The 20,142-nt window shown below is 51.3% G+C and overlaps 1 protein-coding gene across 1 annotated transcript in view; it reads left to right on the top strand.

Annotated features, from left to right (window-relative positions):
* Nucleotides 1-20,142, top strand: part of MYH14 (myosin heavy chain 14) — a 75,136-nt gene that overhangs the window by 19,684 nt on the left and 35,310 nt on the right. Inside the window, exons 11-17 of the mRNA XM_036274123.1 lie at nucleotides 9,403-9,498; nucleotides 11,104-11,222; nucleotides 12,398-12,550; nucleotides 13,030-13,203; nucleotides 13,548-13,721; nucleotides 15,253-15,367; nucleotides 19,140-19,327. Of these exons, the coding sequence (XP_036130016.1) occupies nucleotides 9,403-9,498; nucleotides 11,104-11,222; nucleotides 12,398-12,550; nucleotides 13,030-13,203; nucleotides 13,548-13,721; nucleotides 15,253-15,367; nucleotides 19,140-19,327 (1,019 nt within the window). The remainder of the gene's footprint in view (nucleotides 1-9,402; nucleotides 9,499-11,103; nucleotides 11,223-12,397; nucleotides 12,551-13,029; nucleotides 13,204-13,547; nucleotides 13,722-15,252; nucleotides 15,368-19,139; nucleotides 19,328-20,142) is intronic.

Raw genomic sequence — 20,142 nt, 5'->3', positions numbered from 1 at the left:
TACGGACACCCGTCACCCTTAACTATAAGGATGACACCTGCCACAGCCCCATAGCCCAAATAGGTCACATTCTGAGGGGTCCTGGAGTTAGGGCTTTGACACACCTTGAAGGGGGTGGGCACGATTCAACCCGTAACAAGCAGATTCAACCCGTAACAAGCACGTAGAGGTTGATCTCAGTCTCTCTCTCTCTTTTTTTTTTTTTTGCGGCAGCCTAAAGTTTTGCTGTTTGGGTGATCTAGGATGTTTTTCACCGGTCCCATGGAGAAAGACCCTGATTTCCAGGGCTGAGCAGGGCCAGGGCTGGTCTCATTCTCCTCTGGTCCCTGGCGCTGCAGGAGGCCCCGCAGGCAGTTACTGTTGGTGGCTCCAGGGAGAAATGCAAACCGAGAGCAAGCTTGGCGTCCACCCCGCAGCCAACAGGCCGGCCCAAGGAGGCGTATTGACACAGGGTCCCAGGCTTCCCCTGCGGGATTTCCCAACCACGGTTGCATAACTCCCCCGCCTGCCTGTCTCCGCTCCCCCCCTGGGCAGCTGGCAGACAAATTCAGATGGTGGGGGCCTGGGCCTCCTGGCCTGGCCCCTCAGATTCCGCCTGACCTCCTGACACATGTCACCTCAGATAACCCTCCCGGCACCTCACATAACCCTCCCGGCACAACATATGGTATGTAGTGACGTGAATATGGCCAAAGGTCGTCCTGGGAAAACCAAGTTTCCTAAATCCCTTCACCGTGCCCTCCACCCCCGTTCTAATTTTTCACTGTGAAGCTTCATGCATCTCCTTCTGGAAATATTTTAGACAAGTTAGAAAAGATGCATATTCTTTTTTCTTTTTTTCCTTAATCCTCACCCGAGGACATTTTTGCATTTATCTTTAGATAAAGCAGGAGGAAGAGAGAAAGAGAAACATCAATGTGAGAGAGACGCATCGACTGGTTGCCACCCACACGACCCCAACCGGGGCGGGGGACAAACTGCAACTGAGGTACGTGCCCTTAGCAGGAACCCTCTCTCTGGTCCATGGGCTGACGCTCTCACCGCTGAGCCAAACAGGCCAGGGCCGTGTTATTTTTCTATACAGACAGGCGTTCTCTAACCCCAGGGCTGAGGCTCAGCTGTCCTGGTGATTCAAACGTTACGATGTTTCTCTACTGATTTAAAATGTCCTGCACAGCCCTGGCCAGTTTGGCTCAGCGGTTAGAGCGTCGGCCTGCGGTCCGGAGAGACCCGGGTTCGGTTCCCGCTAAGGGCACGTACTTCGGTTGCAGTTTGTCCCCGGCCCTGGTTGGTTGTGCGGGTGGCAGCCACTCGATGTGTCCCTTCACGTCGATGTTTCTCTCTCTCTCTCTCCTTCCTCTCTCTCCCTCCCACTCTATCTGTACAAAATATGGAAAAATGTCCTCGGGTGAGGATAAAAAAAAAAAAAAAAAAAAAGTAAAATGTCCTGCACATTGCTCAGCCTGTGTGGCTCAGTGGTTGAGCATGGACCCTGCACCAAGAGGTCACCGGTTCGATTCCCGGTCAGGGCACATGCACAGGCTGTGGGCCCCATCCCCGGGGGGGGGGGGCATGCAGGAGGCAGCCAGTCGATGTTCTCTCTCATCGATGTTTCCATCTCTCTCTCCCTCTCCCTTCCTCTCTCTCTCAAAATCAATAAAGAAAACATATTTTTTAGCACATTTTCAGTGGCCCAAGGAGATAACTCACCCCCTTGGGAGTCACCCACTCATTCCCACCACCAGCCCCTGGCAGCCTTTCCCCGGCTTCCTGTCTCCGTGGATTTGCCCATCCTGGGCCTTTCCTGTACCTGGAATCATGAAATAGGAGGTCCTTTGTGGCTGGCTCCTTCACCAAGCATGATGTTCCATGGTGCATCCATGAAGTGGCTTTATTTCTTTATTGCTGAATAATTTTGATTATCTTTTTTGTTTTTTTTTTTCATCCTCACCTGAGGACATTTTTCCATTTTTTGTACAGATAGAGTGGGAGGGAGAAAGAGGAAGGGAGAGAGAGAGAGAAATATCGACGTGAAGGGACACATCGAGTGGCTGCCACCTGCACGACCAACCAGGGCCGGGGACAAACTGCAACCGAGGTACGTGCCCTTAGCGGGAACCGAACCCGGGTCTCTCCGGACCGCAGGCCAACGCTCTAACCGCTGAGCCAAACCGGCCAGGGCTGATTATCTTTTTTTTATGGAACATTTCAAACACATATGCAAGGATAGAGCTGAGGGTAATGACCCCCTGGGCACCTGGCATCAGATCCAGCAGTTACCCACCCCAGGCTTTTTGGGTTTCGCCTCTGACCTCCCCCCCCACCCCCATTTTAATTGTAGAGAATCAATCTCATTGCCGTCCAGAAGGTGGCCCTAGTTTCCCACCCCCTGAGCCCCTGCTGCCCCACCACCTTTGCGAGCTTTTTGGCTTCTGCGGGTGTGATAGGTGGATGGAGTCAGATTATAGTTGATTTTGTGTTTCACTTACAAGGAGTGGAGCCAGCGGGTCACCTTTTCATAGACTCTCCTTTTGACAAAAGGAGACAGAGGTCCAGGGAGGTGGTGCGTTTGCCCAGGACTCCCCCCAAGTGATCAAGAGATAGTGGACCCCGGGTATGACTCCCAGGCCAGCCCCAGATCTTTCCCAGAGAGGCAGGTGGGTACCAGGGCAGCAGGGCAGACGGTGTTAGGTCCAAGCAGGACCTCCCTCATCCCTGTGCCTGCACCGGCCCATAAACGCCACCCTGAGAGTTGAGCTAGGAGCCTGGCCTGCAGGGGGCGGGATCCCACTCCCGCCAGGCAGGGTCGGTGTGGGCCCCAGGCCTCCACAGGCTGCAGCTTGCCATCGGCTGTTCCGAAGTCACCAGCCAGAGCTCACTGCGGAGTCCTCAGGCGTCAGCTTCATCTGGGAGCTTGGCACCAACGCAGGTTCCTAAGCCAATTGTAAAAATCTACTTTAAAAGCCACAGGGGGAGCGGGGTGGACTCGGTCTGGGCCGGGTCTGAGCTGACATAAAGGACTAAATGGTCATTCAGGTGTCAGGGATGATGGTACCATTTCGTCTATAAGATGATGTGCTTGTTTATCTTTTGATTGGCACCTCCCAGCATTTTGGGGCCTCTCTGCTGTCCCCATCCATCCAGTCCCCAGACCCCAGATGGGCAGAGCTAGAGACGGCTGAGCCCAGCCCCTCCCACTGAGCAGCCTGGGAAACTGAGGCCCAGGAAGCCACCTGCTTGCCCATCCAATACTATGTCCCCCATTTGTTGACTCTGCCAGTTACTCATTAATATATTGATTCGTTCAACACAGGAGGGAGACCGTGGGCCTGGGTGAAATGAGCAGAACAGAATGAGCCCGTGCCCCGGGGGGCACTCAGACCCAGGGAGCTTCAGACCCCACCAGTGGGTTAAACTTGAGCCTGTGGAAGAGTGGCTGCTTGTGGAGGGGTTCTGACAGTCTGGGGTAGGGCAGCCTTGGAGGACGCAGAGCTTGGCTGACCCTTATGGTCCAGCAGGAATTAACCGGGTGTAGACGGTGTGCGGTCAGGGGGAGGGAACTTCCTGGGCAAAGGCCCGGAGGCAAGGAAGGGTTGTCGCCCTGGCTGGTGTGCTTCATGGTTAGAGCACCAGCCCGTGCATGGCAGGGTCGCAGGCTCGATTCCCGGTCAAGGGCATGTGCCTGGGTTGCCTGTTCAATCCCCACCCCGCTCCAGGAGCATGTGGGAAACAACCAATTGATGTGTGTGTCTCTCACATCAATGTCTCTCATTCTCTCTCTCTCTCTCCCTCTCTTCTTCCCTCCCTCTCTTCCACACCCTCTAAAAATCAATGGAAAACATATACTCGGGTGAAGATTAACAAAAAACCAAACAAAACAAAAGAGTGTCGCTTGGAGGAGCTGAGAGGTTGGCATGGTTGGTTGGAGTCAGTGAGGGGACTCCTGGGCTGGAAGGGTCCAGGGAGGTGGTGTGTTTGCCCAGGACTTACCCCAACTGATCAAGAGATAGTGGACCCTGGGTATGACTCCCAGGCCAGCCCAGGAATTTTTTTTTTATCCTCACCTAAGGACATTTTCCATTGTTTGTTCAGATAGAGTGGGAGGGAGAGAGAGGAAGAGAGAGAGAGAGAGAGAGAGAAACATCGATGTGAACAAGACACATCGAGTGGCTGCCACCCACACGACCAACCAGGGCTGGGGACAAACTGCAATGGAGGTACGTGCCCTTAGCGGGAACCGAACCCGGGTCTCTCTGGACCGCAGGCCAGCGCTCTAACCGCTGAGCCAAACCAGCCAAGGCCAGCCTCGGATCTTTCCCAGAGAGGCAGGTGGGTACCAGGGCAGCCCACCTGGTACGGGGTCACGAACAGAATACTGAAGACCCTGATAAAGGACTAGATTGAATCCCAAAGGTAGTGGGGACTGTGGAAGGAATTCTTCCTCCAAAGCTGGCAAGCTAAAGCTCATTCATAAAAACGTTTATAGAGCGTGTACTGCGTGCAGAATACACAGCGGGAAGATGAGCGAGGAACAGACATTTTCCACGAGTTATGATCTCAGTGGAGACGGAGAGGGAGAATTCACATCTGTTGCACAGCCGATGTGCCCTGAAAATGATACCCAAACTGTTTTGTTTTAGATGGAATTAACAGACCGCAAAATTTGCCGCTGCAGAGTATACAATTTAGTTTGTAGTCTAGCCACAAGGTTGTGCTATCACCACGACAATCTCACTGTCTAATTCCAGAAACTGTGTTCTTTTCTTTTTTTTTTTTTATTCCTCACCCGAGGATACTTTTCTATTTATCATCAGATAGAGTGGGAGAGGGGGAGGGAGAGAGACAGAGAGAAACATCAATGTGATAGAGCCACATCGACTGGTTGCCTCCTGCACAACCCTGACCAGGGCCGGGGCCGGGGACAAACTGCAACCGGCTAAGGGCATGTACCTCGGCTGCAGTTTGTCCCCGGCCCTGGTTGGGTCGTGCGGGTGGCAGCCACTCAATTGATGTGTCCCTTTCACGTCGATGTTTCTCTCTCTCTCTCTCTCTCTCCTTCCTACTCTATCTGAATAAAACATGGAAAAATGTCCTCGGGTGAGGATAAAAAAAAAAATCAAATGCTTTTGTGCTTATACGGAAAACACTTAGGATTAGTGTCAGGTCATTACAAGCCATTCTTTCACAATGTGACTGTTTGATGGGACCTTTAGAAGTCACACGGGCCCTGGTGGGTTTGGCTCAGCGGTTAGAGCGTCGGCCAGTAGAGAGTCCCAGCTTCGGTTCCTGCTAAGGGCATGTACTTCGGTTGCAGTTTGTCCCCGGCCCCGGTTGGGGTCGTGGGGGTGGCAACCAGTCGATGTGTCTCTCTCACATCGATGTTTTTTTCTCTCTCTCCCTCTGTCTCTTCCTCCCTCTCTATCTGAAGATAAATACAAAAATTTGTATTTTTGCATATCCTCGGGTAAGGATTAAGAAAAAAAAGTCACGGGATGTGGGGACTTCTTTGTGGGACAGAGGGGCGTCTGCTTCCTGTCCCCACCTGCCCACTCCCTGTGACATCCAGAAACACCCCACACATTGCCTCGATGGCACCCATCTTTAGGTCAACCAAGCCCTACACGTCCCTGAGACATACACTAGGGGGCAGCATTGCCCACTTAAAATTTTTTTAAAAAATTGATTTTAGAGAAAGGGAGAGAGAAAGAGGGGCAGGGAAGACAGGGAGAGAGACGTCCATGTGAGAGAGAAACATGGATCGGTTGCCTCTTGCACTTGCCCCAACCAGGGATGGAACCTGAAACTTGGGCCTGTGTCCTGACCGGGACTCCAGCTGCCTCCTTTTGGTGCTCAGGCTGAGTCACACCAGCCAGGGCAGCATTGCCCCTTTTGAAGTTCTGCAGAGACAAGCAAATACAGACGTTCCTAGACTTACACTGGGGTTACCGCCTAATAAACGCGTGATAAGTTGAAAATGTCATAAGTCGAGCCCAGCCGGTGTGGCTCAGTGGTTGAGCATCAACCCATGCACCAAGAGTCGCCGGTTCGATTCCTGGTCAGGGCACATGCCCAGGTTGTGGGCCAGATCCCCAGTCGGGGGCATGCAGGAGGCGGCCAATCAATGTTCTCTCTGATGTTTCTACCTCTCTCTCTCCCTCTAAAATCAATAAAGAAAAGAAAATGTCATAAGTCGAAATGCATTTAACACACCTACTGAGCAGCTTGGCTTAGCCAGCAGTTCTCAACCTGTGGGTCGCGACTCCTTTGGGAGTCGAACAACCCTTTCATAGGGGTCGTCTAAGACATAACAGTAGCAAAATTACAGTTATGAAGTAGCAACGAAAATAATTTTATGGTTGGGGGGTCAGCACAACATGAGGAGCTGCATTAGGAAGGTTGAGAACCACTGGGCCTCAGACTAATCCACCTCAAAGGCGCTCAGGACGCTTACATTAGCCTGCAGCTGGGCCAAATGATCTAACACACAGCCTATTTCACAATCAAGTGTCGCACGCCTCGTGCTATTATGTAATTATGGCCAATTGCCTTCTGGGAGGGCAGTTACCTTGCCTCTCCTCTCAGGCGTGACTGCCTCCCTCTTCCCCTCAGAAGCAGGAGCCACAGCGGGGTGTTTGCAGACACGATGGGATGTGAAAACACAAAACACGGTGTCCAAAAAGCACAGGCACCAGCGCACCGCGGGGGACTGGGCGTGTACCTCTGTGATCGGTGGCCGACTGGGAGCGGGCTCGTGGCGAAAAAATTCAAAATTCCAAATTCAGTTTTTACCGCAGGTGTATCGCTTTGGCACCACAATACATTTGAAAAATCAGAATTCAGACCACTGTAAGCTGGGGGCCGTGTGCGCGTCCTCGTTCGTGGTGTTTGCGTTTGTGAATCCCCTGCACACTAGATTTATGTGGGACCCCAGAACCAATGCTCCCTGGTCCTTCACAGAGGGGTGGACAGGCAGAGCTGCGCAGTGCCTGCCGCGGAGGTCCCACCGGTCACGCCCTGCCTTCTCATTTCAGCTCTCGTACTGTAAACCAGGGTCCTTCTTGTGGTCTGTCGAGCTTTTAGGTTTTTGTGCTTTTGTTGTTGTTGGTGGTGGTGAGTTCAGCGTCTAGAATGGCTTCCAAGCGTCGTGCTGAAGTGCTGGCTTGCATTCCCAGCACGGGGAGTCTGGGATGTGCCCAACAGAGAAAATACGTGTGTTCGATGAGCTGCCTTCAGGCGCAGGTGGGATAGTGCTGTTGGCCATGAGCTCAAAGTGAATGAGGCGCCCTGGCCGGTTTGGCTCAGCGGTTAGAGCGTCGGCCTGCGGTCTAGAGAGACCCGGGTTCGGTTCCCGCTAAGGGCATGTACCTTGGTTGCAGTTTGTCCCCGGCCCTGGTTGGTCGTGCGGGTGGCAGCCACTCGATGTGTCCCTTTCACATCGATGTTTCTCTCTCTCTCTCTCTCTCTCTCCCTCCCACTCTATCTGTACAAAAAATGGAAAAATGTCCTCGGATGAGGATTAAAAAAAAAAACAAAAAAACAAAGTGAATGAGGCCACAATATACAGGGTGGGGCAAAAGTAGATGTAATGTTGTGAGTATACGAAACATGTATTTTTTTTTTTCTTTTTATCCTCACTGAAGGACATTTTTTGCATTTCAGATAGAGCGGGAGGGAGAGAGGGAGGAAAAGAGAGAGAAACATCAATGTGAGAGAGACACATTGACTGGTTGCCATCCACACCACTCCAACCGGGGAACAAACTGCAACCAAGGTATGTGCCCTTCACGGGAACTGAACTCGGGACTCTCCAGTCCATGGGCCAACACTCTAACCACTGAGCCAAACGGACCAGGGCTATTCTTGTATTATTTTTAACTTTTTTTTGTTAATCCTCACCTGAGGATATTTTTGCCATTGATTTTTAGAGAGAGTGGAAGGGAGGGAGGGTGAGAGAGAGATGTGAGAGAGACACATTAATTGGTTGCTTACTGCACACACCTCGACCAGGGCCGGGGATCAAACCTGCAACCCAGGTACATGCCCTTGACCAGAAATCAAACCCACAACCCTTTGGTTCATAGGCCAATGCTCTAACCACGGAGCCACACCAGCCAGGGCATATTATTACTTATTATTATTGTATTGCTTTCCATACGGACAACTGCAAACCTACTTTTTCCCACCCTGTGTATTAGCAAGGTGTCTCCAAACAGAAACACACGTCAAACAAGGTGATGTACTGATCGGTTGATGAAAATGTTGTGCCCAGAGGCCCACAGGAGCCACACCCTGTATTTCCCCCGAGGATTCATTTCCAGTCACTATTTCAGTGTTCTCGGTGACCGCAGAACATTGCCGCTAATAACGAGAATCAAGTGTGCTTCTGTTCTCTGTCTTTTGTACAGAGTATGCCATACACACCCTCCTCCCCTTGCGCTTTCCACTTGATATTTTAAAAACCTTTCCATATTGCTCATTCATTTCTCTAAGTCAGTGGTTCTCAACCTTCCTAATGCCGCGCACCCTTTAATACAGCTCCTCATGTTGTCTGTGGGCGGATCTGCACGTGGGCGGACCCATCTGGAGACGGATAGAGGAGCGGTGTCTGGTTCCTAAGACCATTGGAAATATGTGTTTTCCGATGGTCTTGGGGGACCCCTGTCAAACGGTCGTTCGACCCCCAAAGGAGTCGTGACCCACAGGTTGAGAACTGCTGCTCTAAGTCCTTTTATTTATTATTATTATTGTTATTTTTATCCTCACCCAAGGACATTTTTCCATTTTTTGTTCAGATAGAGCGGGAGGGAAAGAGAGGGAGAGAGAGAGAGAGAAACATCGACGTGAAAGGGACACATCGAGTGGTTGCCTCCTGCATGACCAACCAGGGCCGGGGACAAACTGCAATCGAGGTACATGCCCTTAGCGGGAACCGAACCTGGGTCTCTCTGGACCGAAGGCTGACACTCTAACCACTGAGCCAAACCGGCCAGGGCTAGTGTCGGGTGGATTTTAGGCTCAAGATGGTGGTATGATCTGACATAGGTTTTTTTTGGTTTTGTTTTTTTTTATCCTCACCCGAGGACATTTTTCCATTTTTTGTACAGATAGAGTGGGAGGGAGAGAGAGGAAGAGAGAGAGAGAGGGAAACATCGATGTGAAAGGGACACATCGAGTGGCTGCCACCCGCACGACCAACCAGGGCCGGGGACAAACTGCAACCGAGGCACGTGCCCTTAGCGGGAACCGAACCCGGGTCTCTCCGGACCGCAGGCGGACGCTCTAACCGCTGAGCCAAACCGGCCAGGGCCTGACATAGGTTTTAAAGCTGGATTTCTCAGTGGCTGGTTCAGACCGCACACAGGGTCTGGAGACATGGTGATCTCTCTCTCTGCCGCCCCTTAGCCATGCTGCGGATGGTCTCGGCGGTGCTACAGTTTGGCAACATCACCCTGAAGCGAGAACGGAACACGGATCAGGCGTCCATGCCTGACAACACAGGTGACACCCCCTGGCCTGCTGTCCACCCACGGGACCCTGTCCCATTCTCAGAGCACCCCTTCCCTAGCTGGACGCTCTGACTTCCTGCTCTTTGCTGAGTCTTTACCAACATAGCATTTCCCCACCCTTTTCCTGACTATAAACAGTGTGGTCCCTGCTGGAAGTTTGAACGACACCAGCGTGCCAAAGGGGGCGCCGCCGGATCCCTGGTCATCCTAGCCCCTCCGAGAGACCTGCTGTTAACACCGGGCCTATTGGGCATATCTCCTCCTGGCCTCTGGGCTTGCATTTATATTTGTCTTTCAAAAGCAGAATTATACTTGATATTCTTTTTTTTTTTGAAAAATCCAAATGGAAAAGTCTCTGCTTCTTTATTATTACAAAATAATACAAGCTGGATGGGGAAAAAATCCAACAGAACCGTATAAAGGCAGGGAAATTGCCCATAATCATGCTCCCGAGAGATAATTACTGCGAACATTTTGGGGTATTTCTCTCTGGGTTCTGTTCTATGCCTGTATCCATGTGGAAATAATTGTCACAGAAATGGAATCATGCTTCACACCCCTTCCCCCTTGAGATGGAAAGAGCTTTCTGTCCTGATTAGAAAATCCTACAGGCTTGTTTTCAAAAGTGGCACAGCACAAGAAAACGAGGAGGAAGGGGCATCCCCCACGGTGCGTGGATTAGCCCTGTCACCTGGAGCGTAGGGGCTCTGTTCACACACCTGGAGCGTAGGGGCTCTGTTCACACACCTGGAGCGTAGGGGCTCTATTCACACACCTGGCAGGTGTGCTCTGCACTCGCTTATTCATTTGCTTTGCAGAATAATTGGGACCAGACCTTATAAATTGGTTGGAAACTTGCTTTTCCCCCCACAATGCATTGGGAGTAACTTTTCAAGGTTATGAACTAGAACTGTACCGTTTTTTTTTTTTTCCATCTGGGGTCTGCGAGGAGAACTGGATGTCAGTAACTGGCACCCCGTATTCTTTTTACAGTTCTTCCTCTGATTCAAAGTGGAATATACATATCATGAAATGCGCACGTGGTAGGTTGAACGTGTAATGAGTTTTCAATGTAATTATGGTAGAACCACCATTCATTTTATTTTTTTATTTTTCTATCCTCACCTGAGGACATTTTTTCCATTTTTTTATTCAGATAGAGCAGGAGGGAGAGAGAGAGAGAGAGAAACATCGACATGAAAGGGACGCATCGAGTGGCTGCCACCCACACGACCCCAACCAGGGCCGGGGACACACTGCAACCGAAATACATGCCCTTAGCGGGAACCGAACCCGGGTCTCTCTGGACTGCAAGCCGACGCTCTAACCACAGAGCCAAATTGGCCAGGGCTAGAATAGCCATTCAAACGGATGAATTCCTCTAACCAATCCCAGTTGCTGGGCATTCCCTGTTTGTCTCCACCATAAACAAGGCTGTGATGAACATCCTTGCAGTCCAGTCTTTACTCACATTGGGATCATTTTTGCCCACTTGGGGTCCCAGAGGAGAATTGCTGGGCCGGCTTCTGTTCCCCCAACAGTGGGGGACAGTGCCACTTCCCGGTGCTAAATGGCTCTTGGCGCCTGTCGTCCTCAGCTGCCCAGAAGCTGTGCCGCCTGCTGGGACTGGGGGTCACAGATTTCTCCCGCGCCCTGCTCACCCCCCGCATCAAAGTTGGCCGAGACTACGTGCAGAAAGCACAGACCAAGGAGCAGGTGGGTGGTGCTGGCGGGGTGGGGGGCGGGCACAGGGAGAACCAGGCGCCAGGGTCCTGGGTCTGTCAGTGGCTGATGCCGTTTTCCCTTGATCACTCAACCAGCTTTTTTCTGAGTGTCTGCCCAGTTACCCACTCTGGTCTAGGTACTGGGAATAAAAGCAGTAGTAGGAAAACAGATTATAAAAGAAGATAAACAGGATGCTTGTAGGTAGTGATGCCTTCTATGAAGGAGAGGGTTAAGGTGGTCAGGAAAGTCCTCTCCCTGGAGATGATGTTCAAGTTGAGACTGAGATGTTTCAAGGCAGAGGGAACAGCTCGTGTAAAGGTCCTGGGGTTGGAACAAGCTTGGTGAGTTGGGAACATTAAGGAGACCGGGGAGGCTAGTGAGTGGGGAAGAGGAAGGTTGAAGCTGCAGGCGAAGGGGTTGGGAGAGGACAGATCATGCAGGGTCTTAGTGGCCACAGTAAGGAGGTGAGTTTTATTTAGCTCTCTCTGCAGCAGGAGGCCACAGAGAGTTCACTTTGTTTTTTATAAAGATCTTACCTTCTGTGTGGAGAATTGAGTCCAGGCGGCACAAGTAGAAGCAGGGAGGAGGCTGGTGCCATGATCCAAGTAAATGACAATGTGGCTCAGACCAGGCTGGCAGTGGTGGGAGTGGAAAGACGTAAACACAGGCTAAAGGTTTCCAGGATCCAGCTCCTGGGCAGAGGCGTCTGCCTGGCCCCAGGCCGGGCACTCGAGGTACTAGGATGAAGAAGACACAGTGGGGGACTCAAGGACCCGAGATTGAAGGTCACACTGACCAGGATTCCACTCTCAGCTGAGGTACTATTCGAATTCATTTTCCAGATGAAGACATTGAGGCACAGAGAGGTTTATTTACATACCTGAGGTAACACAGTCTCTAAGTGGCAGAGCCGGGATTCAAATCCTGGTTGTCAGGCTCCACGCTGCCACGCTGTCAAATTGACAGGAGAGGTGGAGGTTAGTGAGCTAATGAGCCCTGGTGCTTCACGCAGTGCCTGGTGCACAGTAGAGCTTGAGCAATGCTCGGCTGTCGTTCATGTCATCATTGAACCACGGGGGCCCAGTGTCTCCTGATGGCCCCAGAGGACAGGCTGGGGCCACCGATGGGCAGCTGGGCCCTCACTATGCATCCTGTCCCACTTGCAGGCTGACTTCGCGCTGGAGGCCCTGGCCAAGGCCACCTACGAGCGCCTCTTCCGCTGGCTGGTCCTGCGCCTCAACCGTGCCCTGGACCGCAGCCCCCGCCAGGGGGCCTCCTTCCTGGGCATCCTGGATATCGCGGGCTTTGAGATCTTCCAGGTCTGCGTTTTGTGCCAGCTGGGGCCTGAGGGCTCCATCACACTGCCCTGTTCCTCCCTCTCTCTGAGCCTCTGCTCCTCTCTCTCTGGGTCCCTGTCTGCCTCTCTCTGGGCCTCTGTCCCCCTCTCTCTGGGTCTCTGCTCCCCTCTCTCTGGGCCTCTGTCCCCCTTTCTCTGGGCCTCTGTCCCTCTCTATCTGGGCCTCTATCCCCCTCTCTCTGGGCCTCTGTCCCCCTCTCTCTGGGTCTCTGCTCCCCTCTCTCTGGGCCTCTGTCCCCTTTCTCTGGGCCTCTGTCCCTCTCTATCTGGGCCTCTGTCCCCCTCTCTCTGGACCTCTGTCCCTCTCTCTCTGGGCCTCTGTCCCCCTCTCTCTGGGCCTCTGTCCCTCTCTATCTGGGCCTCTGTCCCCCTCTCTCTGGGCCTCTGTCCCTCTCTCTCTGGGCCCCTGTCCCCTCTCACACGTCCCCTCGTCCCCTGCAGCTGAACTCCTTCGAGCAGCTGTGCATCAACTACACCAACGAGAAGCTGCAGCAGCTCTTCAACCACACCATGTTCGTGCTGGAGCAGGAGGAGTACCAGCGCGAGGGCATCCCCTGGACCTTCCTGGACTTCGGCCTCGACCTGCAGCCCTGCATCGACCTCATCGAGCGGCCGGTGAGCCAGCCCGCGGCTCCTCCCGCCTGCCCGCCCGCAGCCATCTCCCCCACCGTCCTCGGGGCCAGGGTCCGGGTCCTCACCCTGCCGGCCGCAGGCCTCCCTGTCAATTAAATGGAGAAAGCGACACAGATCAGTGTGACCACCAGCGGATTAGGTCGCGGGATGTGCTGCCACAGGGCCTGGCTCCAATCACCGGGCTCATCCATCCTGTCGCTGTAACTACTGTTCCCATGTTTGGGTCGACACTCCAAGTGTCACTTACAAGAACTAAAAACTAGCAGCAATCTAAGTGTCCAATATCGGGGGATCTGACTCACTCTCCCCTTCCTGTCAATGCTCAGGCCAACCCCCCTGGACTCCTGGCCCTGCTGGACGAGGAGTGCTGGTTCCCAAAGGCCACGGACAAGTCCTTTGTAGAGAAGGTGGCCCAGGAGCAGGGTGGCCACCCCAAGTTCCAGCGGCCGAGGCACCTACGAGACCAGGCTGACTTCAGCGTCTTGCACTATGCGGGCAAGGTAAGGGGCAGGGCCAGCCTGGGGCCACGTGGGTGGCAGTAGGGACCACTTGGCTACTATGTGGGGGAGGGTGCGGACAGAAAGCAGGGGCTACCAGATGCCCACTGGGACAGGACACAGCCAGGGCAGGGGCTAGGAAATCCCAAGAAGTGAAGACTCTGTCTGATGAAGTCAACAAAGGCTCCCTCAAGGAGGGGATGTTTGCTGTGGGTTTGAGGCGTGGATAGCAGCTCACCAAGAGGAGAATTATGTGCATTTTATCCATTCATTCGGCAAACGTGTCTTTTGTGCCCCCAGCCCTGTGCTGAGCAAAGTTGAGGACCCAATTCAGACATGGTTTCTGTCCTCACTAAGTTCCCTATCTGGAAGGGAGACAAATACAAACTATTAGGACATAAGGCTGATAGGAACTTCAACAGGGGCAGCTAAGGGTGGTGTCAAAGTGAAAGCCCAGAGGAGGAACGCCAGGGACGGTTTCACAGACGAGAGTAATGCTTGATCTGAAATCGAAACCAAGGCCCAGCAAACATTTCTTGTGAATAGTTTCAGCTTTGTGGACCAGACGTTCTCTGTCACAGCTACTAAATTCTGCCATTGTGGCGTGAAGGAAGCCACAGGGAATACATAAATGAATATGTAAATGAAGATTGTATTCCAATAAAATTTATTTTTTGGAGAGAGAGAGGAAGAGCAAGAGAGAGAAACATCGATGTGAGAGAGACACATCAAGTGGTTGCCACCCACACAACCCTGACTGGGCCAGGGACAAACTGCAACCAAAGTACTTGCCCTTAGTGGGAACTGAACCCGGGACTCTCCGGTCCGCGGGCTGACACTCTAACCGCTGAGCCAAACCGACCAGGGCTCCAATAAAACTTTATTTACAAAAAGAGGTGGCAGGCTTGATTTGGCCTGTGGGCTGTCTGGTCTAAGTGGTGTGTAACAGGTGAAGGATGGAAAGGTCTCTGCAGGTGGAGGGAACAGCATACACGGTGGCTGGGAGGAGTCCCGTGTGTCCTTTGTGTGTTTTCTAAGACCTCCTGTGTGCCCAGCCCTGTGCTGGGCTGAGTCAGACCTGGGCCCTGGCCTAAGGGAGCCCCTTTCTGGTGGGAGGAACATGTGCAGAGAGTTGTGGTCAAGACTGTGACTCTGTGGGAACCTCAAAGTGAAATCCTGAATTCTCCCAAGCAATCATTCCTGGGAAAACCCATGGCAGGGGAATCCCAGATGGTGGGGACAGCAGGGGTAAAATCTTTGAGGTGGAAATGACGTTGCACGTTTGAGGAACAGTGCAGAAGCTAGTGTGTTTGGGGTAGAATTAATAAGGAAGAAAGTGGTGGTGGACCAGGTCAGAGGTGGGTCATGCTGGCGAAGGGTGCAGTTCAAGACATGGACACAAGGTGGCGCCAATGCTCTCTCCTTTGGTGAACCCCAGAGCTGGAGTCTCAGAACTTCTGAGAGGCTCCTTAGGAATCAGGAGAGTCAGTGAACCTGCAAGGTCACCACCCTCCAAATGCCTGACTTCACTTAGGTCGACTACAAGGCCAATGAATGGTTGATGAAAAACATGGACCCTCTGAATGACAACGTCGCAGCCCTGCTGCACCAGAGCACAGATCGGCTAACGGCAGAGATCTGGAAAGATGGTGAGGACCAGCTTCCCCTGTCTTTGTCCCTGAAGTTCTGGGCATTCCTTCTCCCAACCCACAGTGTGAGCACCTTTGTTTCAGAAACTGAGTTTTCTGCTTAGATGCAGAACTTATGCAGGCAGGCTAGACAGTCTCACAATAGTGTTCCCAATTAGTGATTGATTGGTTGATATCTCAAGCCAGCATCATATTCAGTGATAAAGCACTCCTCCTTAAACAAAACAAGGATGTCCACTGTCAACACTGCTGTGAAACTCTGTTTTAGCGATGTTAGCCTACGCAATCAGATGAGAAAAAGAAATAAGTATGCAAATATTGTAAAGAAAGAGATAACATTATCTGGAGATGGTATATGATGCCTAAAAAAAAAAAAAAATCAAGAGATTTGACTGGAAAAGGATTAATAACAAGAGAACTCAGAAGGGTGGTGTTTTGCAGGTTGGTCAACTTTTAGACTTTTCTTTCTTTGCTCTGTCAGAAAGTTCCCTTCAGGGCCCCTGGGAAGAAGAAAGGAACAACAGACTGAGATATAGTTTAGGAGTTTTTTTGATCCAAAAAGGCCCATGTGAATTTTTCCATCCGTCTTTTCAAAATGAGACATCTAAGGGGCACGGGCAGAAAAGCCAAATGCCTTTGTGGTAGGACCCTGTACTTTTCCAAGTCTTGTCTATTGCCCCTGGAGCTTTGAGAGATGATTCATACAACTGGCAGCACCAGCATCCTGGATTTTTTCTGATTCCAGGTTTTCAGAATCTGTCAGTTTGCTTTAATCTTTGATTGCAGTGGAAAGCATAGTTGTGGAAGTGTCAGCCCATGCAACTAGACAGGAAAACAAAATAAATAAGATGAGTGGTTTCCCAAACTCACAGAGCCAAAGGGCTCTTGTGTACCTTGATCTTGTGAGCTGATTTGAGAAAGAAAAATTTGTTATCTGTGTCTCATACAGATTACACAAGAAGGATTGAAAAGCAATGTTTGATGTTCAGCAACAAAACCAGATTCTGCTATGAGAATCATTTCCTTCTGATTGAAAATGTCCCTCCTAACTCACTTCTGTGCCTCATTCATGGACACATGATGTCTGTGGTGATCCCTCACATGCCCCCCTATATGTGGCTGACTCCCAAAGGGTCCCAAGACGGAAAGTGGAAACAGCAAAGCCCCTTGAGTCCTAGACTGGAACGTGACACAGTGTTACTTCTCCCACAATTCTCCTGAACAAAGCAGTCACAAGGCCAGCCCAAACTCAAAGAGCTGCAAGACGTAAGGAGGGGTAGGAAATTAAGGCTATTTTTGCATCAATCCCTACTACAGCTGTCTGTAGGCCAGAGTTGGATGCCCAGCATCCTGGCAGCCCAGGGGAAAAGGCAGATGAGACAAGCTCTCAGAGAGACAAACGCAACAAACTGGGTGGAAGCATCAAAGTAGTCCTAGAGCTTCCTGGCAGCCAGGGCAAAAAGAGATATCTAACAAAACAGATACAGACTCCACCTCCAGGGAGAGAGATCTTTTTCCCTCCAGCACTAAGTTCTCACAGAGGACATTCGTCCTTTCAGCTACGTTGATGTGTTTAGTGGGTAGACACAAAGGTGAACAGGATAGTCTCCCTGGCTTTAAAAGGTTATGGCCAGTACTCAGGTTTTCCCTTCTGCTCTGCCCTGTGCTGTTGACTAATAACCCTGTCCTCTTTTTTTCTTCCTACCACCTTCTCTCCCTCTTCTCTTCGCATACCGCTCCCTCTGCATTCCCCCATCTCTTTGCCATCTCCCCACATCGGTCCTCTCCCCCAACCTGTCCTCACCCCTCAGAACAGGGGGGCTTCCAGCAGTTCTCTTTCCTTGGCTCCTTCCCACCATCGCCCCCAGGATCTTCAGGGAGGCACGACTCTGCCATGTCTCCGCCAGGGGGTGGGTGTTGCTCTACATCGATGGGTGAGATTTGCCAGGCGAGGAGGGTGGGCCTGTTGGACTGGAAATTGGTTTTGAATATCTGTCCCCACTTTTCTCCGTAGGGGGGTCTCTCACGCCTCTTCTTCCTCTTTGTCGTCTCCCTCAGCGGTTTCCAGACTCAGTGCCGCCTTCTAACCAAACTGCATGCAAAACTAATATCAGCCTGTGTTCATTGAGCACTTACTATGTGCCTTGCATTGTGCAAGCCCTTTTACAATTATTACCACGTAGAATCCTCTGAACGACCCCTGAGGCAGGTGTTAGTACTGTTACCCATCTTGCACAGATGAGGAAATCAAAGCACAGAGAAGTTAAGTCACCAGCCCAGGATCACACAGCCAGTAAGTGGCAGAGCAAGGATTTGAAGCCAGGATATCGAGTCCCAGAGCCTCAGCTCTTACCTGTGTTATAAGTTTAATAAAGGATAATTATCATTTCGATAATAACTGTAAAAATGGCGGTGGGAGATAGAGTTGAAACCTGGGGAGGAGAATGTTATATCTGAGTCCCCACCATATACCAGGCCCTGCCTAAGTGCAGATTATCTGGTTGACCCCTGATGACCCTTATCACTGGGCACCGCAGGGCATCAGATTCAGCCCCAGTAGCAGGATCCTGAGAAACCTGGCCTGATTCAGTTATCAAAGTTGGGTGGGTATTTCTCACTAGCTGAAGTGGCACCAGCAAATGACAATAGAGAAACAGAGTTACCATGAAATCAGGCTTTTCTAGAAAAAAAATGCTTAATATGAAGGCAGATTGCCTTATTGCACACATTGCACATAAAATCCAGACTCTATTCCATTTTTAATGTGACTCTGTTTCATGTTCCTAAAAATGCAGCTACGCTGTGTTTGTGATTACCCTTTTCCTTCTCTGTGCCTCGACTTCCTCATCTGTAAAATGGGAGTGATTCTCGCAGGCTTATAAATAAACCAGAGGGTGTAAAGTGCTTTGGAAGAACCCAGCAGAGAATATGTGCTAAGTAAATGTTTGCTGTTGTTGTCATCATCTGTCGATCAGGAAAAGTCCTCATGTTCTTGAGGAGAAAAGGGGTCAGAAGTCGGGGTTTGAGAGGACTCACACTGCCTGGGTTTCAATCCCAGATCTGCAGTTTCTAAGCTGTGTGGCTTTGGGCACAGTCTTCTGCTTTGTTGAGCCTCAGTTTTCCCACTAGTCCAATGGAGCTGGTACAGTGATACCTCGGTTCTCGAACATAATTCGTTCCAGGAGGACGGTCGAGAACCAAATTGTTCGAGAACCGAAGCAATGAAACCCAATAGGAAATAATGGAAACTGGATTAATTCGTTCCAAGCCCCAGAAAATGCCTATTTACTGGCCTAATTTGTATATAATATGTAGAAAAACATAAGTCTCAACAAGAAATAAAAGTGTACAGTATGTCTAAGGGTTAAATTCAGTGTAAAGTGTGACTCTCTCCACAAAGCGTGACTCCACAAAGCGTGACTCTCTGTCTGCACTCACACTGATGACGCAAGCAAGGCGCGCTGGGCCGAATGAACGCCATTTGGCTCAACTCGGCTCATCTCGGAAGTTCGAGTTCCAAATATTTGTTCGGATTCCGAGACAAAAGTTTCTCGAATCTCCTGGTCGAATACCGATTTGGTCGAAAGTCAAGGCGTTCGAGAACCGAGGTATCACTGTATTACCTACTTTACCAGCCTGTGTGAGGTGTTTCATATGTAAAGTGCCAAGCCCTATAAATAAGAAGATCCTTAACCTTTGGCCAACCCAACCCCCTTAAAAAACTGACCCCTGATCCCCTTCTCGCCCTTCATCTGATTTCCTCTTCACACAGTGGAGGGCATCGTGGGGCTGGAGCAGGTGAGCAGCCTCGGGGATGGCCCCCCGGGTGGCCGCCCCCGCCGGGGCATGTTCCGAACAGTGGGACAGCTCTACAAGGAGTCCCTGAGCCGCCTCATGGCCACGCTCAGCAACACCAACCCCAGCTTCGTCCGCTGCATTGTCCCCAACCATGAGAAGAGGGTGAGTGACCTGGCCGGGCAGGGGGAGGCCATGGCAGGGGTAAAGCCCTGGCTCCTGGACTTGGCTGGAGCCACACCTCGTCCCAGGCTCACATCTGATCGAATGTGTGACCTTGAGGGACTCACTTTCCTCCCAGAATGAGTTCCCTGTTAGGAAAATTCATTCATTCATGGGATTTAAATTTTACTGAGCACTAACTAAGTACCAGGTACTAGGGATACATTAGAGAGAAGCCCAGCCAACCCGTATTCTCACAGTCTTATGCAGAACACAGATATTCAACTAAATGCCCACAATGAATGTCTGGTTGAATTTGTAGGGGTGGTAAGTACCACATAAGATTTGATCTGCTCAGTGGAGTCAGAGAAGGGACCCTGGAGGAGGTAACAACTGAGCTCTGAAGGGTAAGTGGTATGGTGAGCAGAGAAGAGCTTGTGCAAAAGTCTATTGGTAGGTCAGAGCATGGAAGGTACCAGGGATGGAAATATGGCCATTGGGCCCTGGCCGGTTTGGCTCAGCGGTTAGAGCGTCAGCCTGCGGTCCTGAGAGACCCGGGTTCGGTTCCCGCTAAGGGCGCGTACCTCGGTTGCAGTTTGTCCCCCGCCCTGGTCGGTTGTGGGGGTGGCAGCCACTCGATGTGTCCCTTTCACATTGATGTTTCTCTCTCTCTCTCTGTTCCTCTCCCCCCACCCCCCCCACCCCCACCTCTACCTGAACAAAAAATGGAAAAATGTCCTCGGGTGAGGATAAAAAAAAAAAAAAAAAAGTCTATTGGTAGGTCAGAGCATGGAAGGTACCAGGGATGGAAATATGGC

This window comes from Molossus molossus, unplaced genomic scaffold (assembly GCF_014108415.1).
Source record: "Molossus molossus isolate mMolMol1 unplaced genomic scaffold, mMolMol1.p scaffold_m16_p_21, whole genome shotgun sequence".
In the NCBI taxonomy this organism is placed as follows: domain Eukaryota; kingdom Metazoa; phylum Chordata; class Mammalia; order Chiroptera; family Molossidae; genus Molossus; species Molossus molossus.
This window is presented reverse-complemented; position numbering and strand designations above follow the sequence as displayed.